This window comes from Brienomyrus brachyistius, chromosome 5 (genome assembly GCF_023856365.1).
Source record: "Brienomyrus brachyistius isolate T26 chromosome 5, BBRACH_0.4, whole genome shotgun sequence".
Lineage (NCBI taxonomy): Eukaryota > Metazoa > Chordata > Actinopteri > Osteoglossiformes > Mormyridae > Brienomyrus > Brienomyrus brachyistius.
Genome location: NC_064537.1, coordinates 21,556,530 through 21,560,997, shown reverse-complemented (window position 1 = coordinate 21,560,997; position 4,468 = coordinate 21,556,530). Strand labels below are relative to the sequence as shown.

At 37.1% G+C, this 4,468-nt stretch overlaps 1 protein-coding gene across 1 annotated transcript; it reads left to right on the top strand.

Annotated features, from left to right (window-relative positions):
* Window positions 1-1,393: 1,393 nt before the first annotated feature.
* Window positions 1,394-4,229, top strand: tmem100a (transmembrane protein 100a). Its single transcript, XM_049015647.1, has 2 exons — window positions 1,394-1,802; window positions 2,786-4,229. Exon 2 carries the CDS (start codon window positions 2,884-2,886, stop codon window positions 3,286-3,288), a length of 405 nt encoding a protein of 134 aa, XP_048871604.1. The 5' UTR covers window positions 1,394-1,802; window positions 2,786-2,883; the 3' UTR covers window positions 3,289-4,229.
* The last annotated feature ends 239 nt before the right edge of the window (window positions 4,230-4,468 follow it).

The following is a 4,468-nucleotide window of genomic DNA, read 5'->3' as shown; positions in this document are numbered from 1 at the left end:
CAATACACATATTGGACATATTGTATATGTCAAGCAATTTTATAAATAATATGTATTAAATTCAAATTGAAACTGATCTATATTTTAATAGGCAAACTCAAGTGCACAACATAAGAGTTAGCAAGGTTAGTCTACGTGACATCCTTCAGCAATACCGCTGAAAATGATCCTCTGAATTCTTGTATTGTGTCTTGCCATTCACGTCACCCCACTTAAGATCTCTATAGACTCGTTCCCCTGTTAGTAATGTGTCTAGTTCTCTATGTTTCTCAAGAGAACACAACGCAAAGAACAGCATGTGTCAAAGTGCAACAACGGTACGAAGGAAAAATGACTCGCCTATAAATTATGTCCTTTCAGTTGTGTTGCCGGCTGGAATAAATTTGCAAGAGGATACTGGAAAATGCAGGGCAGCTGCTTACAGTTGTTGCACTTACAGTTTGGTTGTCATTTTGTATGAAACCAAAATCCTGCACTGTGCTATGAAAGAGCATGTTTTCCTGATCCTGCATGGAAGTCACGTCTTTCTTTTGGGAAGGATCTAATCCAGGAAGGAAAAGGATCAAGACAACACCCTATATAAAACCACTATGTCAGAAAATTTTACTTTGAAAATAGGGAAGGCAACCTGTGCTGGTCAGTGGCATCTATACCCCTTAATAAACCTTCTGCATTTACACAATGGAGTGGCCTTCATTGCTGTGTGCATTTGAGACATACAGTACAGTAATCTGGATGTAACATCATAATTCATAAACCAAGATATAAAATTATAACATTATAACTGTTTTTAATAGATGTTCGATAGACGTATCCCTAATTATATTTTAAAATGGTAAATCACTGTTAAAATTATTGCACCAAAGCAAAGAGAGAGGTGGAGCAGAGTAAATTTTGGCAAACGTATCTTGATGAAGAAACAATCTCCTTTGGAACTGAGTAAACTCCTTGTTACAATGAAAAAAGACGATCAATGAACAAATCACCGAACAACATCTACATAGATTAAGTAATATAAAGATCAATAAGTATTCAATATTATCCATTCATTCATCCGTCTAACTATATGCATCCACAGAAGACTGAACTCCGTGTTTTCTATATTTGTGTGTAATTAAAAATAGACGTAAAGAAATTACTTCATAACTAACGTTTTCCTACGGGGATTAACGATAACATTTTTGAGGCAGTTTTATTTCTTAATCGAAATGAAATGTATATGTGTGCCTGTTTTTATCACCAAAAAGTTATTTTTAAGTAAGGACGACTAGCTAAATGTATACATTTTCATTCCATTATATGGCGTTAATTTTGTACGTTGACAAACTGCGTCGATTGTACGAAGGCCTATAGAAAGGATAGGGTTAAACGAGGGAAAGTGTTGCTCGCTACTCGAAACTCCCCCTTTAGCCATTGATACATTTCAAATGGGCTTTCTTTCCCTATATTATGGCATTCGGGGGCTCTCTTCATTGCTAAAGGATCACTGCGAGCTCATAGGAGACACCCGATGAATGAGAGTCGGGAGATCAGTACTCAAGACTCCTCAACAGACGCGAACTTTGCTAGAAGACTGAGAGAGTGAAGTTTGTCTGTTTAGTGTTGTGTTTGAGTGAAGGGTCTTTGGAATAAGTAACTGCGCCGTTTTTTTCCATTTAAAAAGAAACCGGCGTAAGGACAACGAAATACCTTTCGTTGAATATATGAGCCACAATCTTAAATATTCTGAAGCATTTCTAAACTGAAGGCATCAAGGGGCAAAAGAGAAAACTCTGAACAGGAATGGAGAACAGACAAATAAAGTGAGCTGAATTTCTTTTTAAAATTTCTTTTTAGCGAACACAAAATAGACTGTATCTTTCTACCAGTGTATCGAATTTCCTTTGTATTCGTATTACTTAATATTTCATTGAATGACACGTTTGACCTCCTTCACTTAAATTCCTTTTTTTATCACCCTATTCATTGCATATCATTGTTAAAGTGCGCAATCTACGAAACAGTTCATTCTACAAGTAAGGATGGTGTAATTAAAATATAAGATATAGTTAGAATGTTTTCATAAATACAGCTATGTGCAGCAGGATGTCAATTTACGCAACAGTTTATGCCCAGTTATGACTAATTAAAAATGTACATGTTCAAAAAAATGCAGTTCAACGCGTTGTATTAAGTTCATACCGGTTATGAGATATTAAGACGCGTTGCGGTACAATTTCAGTTTAGTGGTAAATGGTGTTGATTTAACCGTTAATTAATAGTTATTTTTTCATGTGAAGTTCTACGTCAGAGTAGTGCTTGCGAAACTGCTTATAATGTTTCATGGAGCTGTTTGTAATGTCAGCCCTCGCTCTCTAGGGAATGTGACAGCTCATGCTATGCTAAGTGTTTCTGCTTCAGTGAGGCTAGGAATGTCTAACGGCTACATTTTTGCAATTTGGTTTTTTCCAGTTGCTTTTTATATAAATGCTTATTATTACTTGTAATCAATAAACGCACTTTTCAGTTTCAGAAGTTTGCTAATAAGTGGTAATGATCTTCATAGTCCCTGTGACCCAGTAGGATAAGCGGTTGGAAAATGGATGGATGTATCTTCATAGTTCACTTTGTTTACCTTTATTTGGATTTTTGGAATATTGGTTCCATGTAGAATAACAGGAGAATGAGTTAAGTTAAAATTTAGTGTTTTACATTCAAATCTGTCATTTATCTGCATGTGTGACAATGTGATATACATCTAGATGTATGTAACTAAATATATGTAAATATGAATGTATTTCTATAGATCTGGAACCGCCGATGAGAGAGGCTGAGGAGCTCAGCATAAATACAGATTTGTTGGTTCACTGTAGATAACATTAGGAACAATACTGTAACACTGCAATGCCAGAGGATTCCAGCAAAGCTGCAATGAAAGTGCCCACAGTTCCAGACAAGGGCCCTGTGGAGAAGGCTTATGCCAATGACTGCGTCGTGACAATTGTGCCATTGGTCAACGAAGTCCAACTGACTGCTGCTACCGGGGGAGCTGAAATCTCCTGTTACCGCTGTACCGTGCCTTTCGGTGTGGTCGTCCTTATCGCCGGGATCGTGGTCACGGCCGTCGCCTACAGGTTCAACTCGCATGGGTCAACCATCTCCATCCTGGGCCTGGTGCTCCTTTCCTCCGGACTGCTGTTGCTGGGCTCCAGTGCTATCTGCTGGAAGGTTAGGCTACAGAAAAAGAAGGACAGACGAAGAGAAAGCCAGACGGCCTTGGTGGTCAGTCAGAGGAGCAACCTTGCCTGAGGGAAAACAGATGCAGAATGTAGCAAAGAGGCCTGAGCTGAGACCTTCTCTGACTGCTCCTCTGATAAAGAGATGCATACCACATCCAGATGTTCAGTTAGCACTTGCCATCATCAACACGAGCGATGCTGACCACCGTAGCTTTGCAGGCATACGGTCTTTGCCAGAGACTATTTTCCCTCCGTATATTCAGGTCAGCCACAGCAGCTTGTCTTGGATGACGGCCAGTCGGCGTGCAGCAAAATCAAGATGTATTGCCGCTAACTGGAATATAGGAAGCAGAGCATTAAGTTATTGCTGCGTCCCTGTGGGTGATGGTGCGGGAATGAAAACATTGTAAAGCAAAAGGAAAAAAAAAACGTTGACAAAGAAGCATCCTCTGTTTCTGCCTCCTACATATCGAATTATTATTCATTGAATTTTGAACATGCGGTACTGCAACTGTACATATAATTAATACTGTCATATACTGTAAAATTCCAGAATAGTAAAACTGCAAAATAGTTCTGAGATCAAATTAAATATGCATAGCTTGAAAAGATTACATACACGTCGACCATTTGCAAATTGAATGATCTGCATATTACGTACATCTGACTTACTGTGAAGTAATGGGACTTTGGAAGACAGTCTAGTTTACCTCACATGCAATAAATAGTTTATTAATGCACTTTTGTTTCATGCGTTAATTACCAATCCTGAAAGATAATCTAAAAAGATAATTTTGATAATCATTGCCATAGAATCTTCAGAAGTTCCCCTGAGAGTAACAGAATTTCAGAATATCAAATACAACAAATTATTCTGGACAAAACATTACTTGCATTTTTTGTTGATATTTATGACAATTATTGTACTTATATTTTGATTCATTAAACTGTTTAATGAGTGTTATTAAAGTAAAACAAACTGAAATAAACATCTTTTGTCACTCACTTAAACTTGTTTCACTTGTTTTAACATTTTCTTAACTATCTTGAATATTTTCGTATCAAATATAATAATGATTTTAACATTAATATGCCATATTTTCAAAAAAACACTAGGGGAAAAAGTTGTTTCAAGAGTTTTATGAGCATGCGAGAATATTCTAAAGCTAATAAATATATAACAGTCATAGTTTGTGGTTGCACACTGGACAACATGTTTGATGCTAGAGGAGGAGAAAATTTAATAGGAG

Bases quoted from the DNA above. Each gene is read 5' to 3' on its own strand.
- tmem100a (XM_049015647.1), top strand. From the start codon at position 2,884: ATGCCAGAGGATTCCAGCAAAGCTGCAATGAAAGTGCCCACAGTTCCA.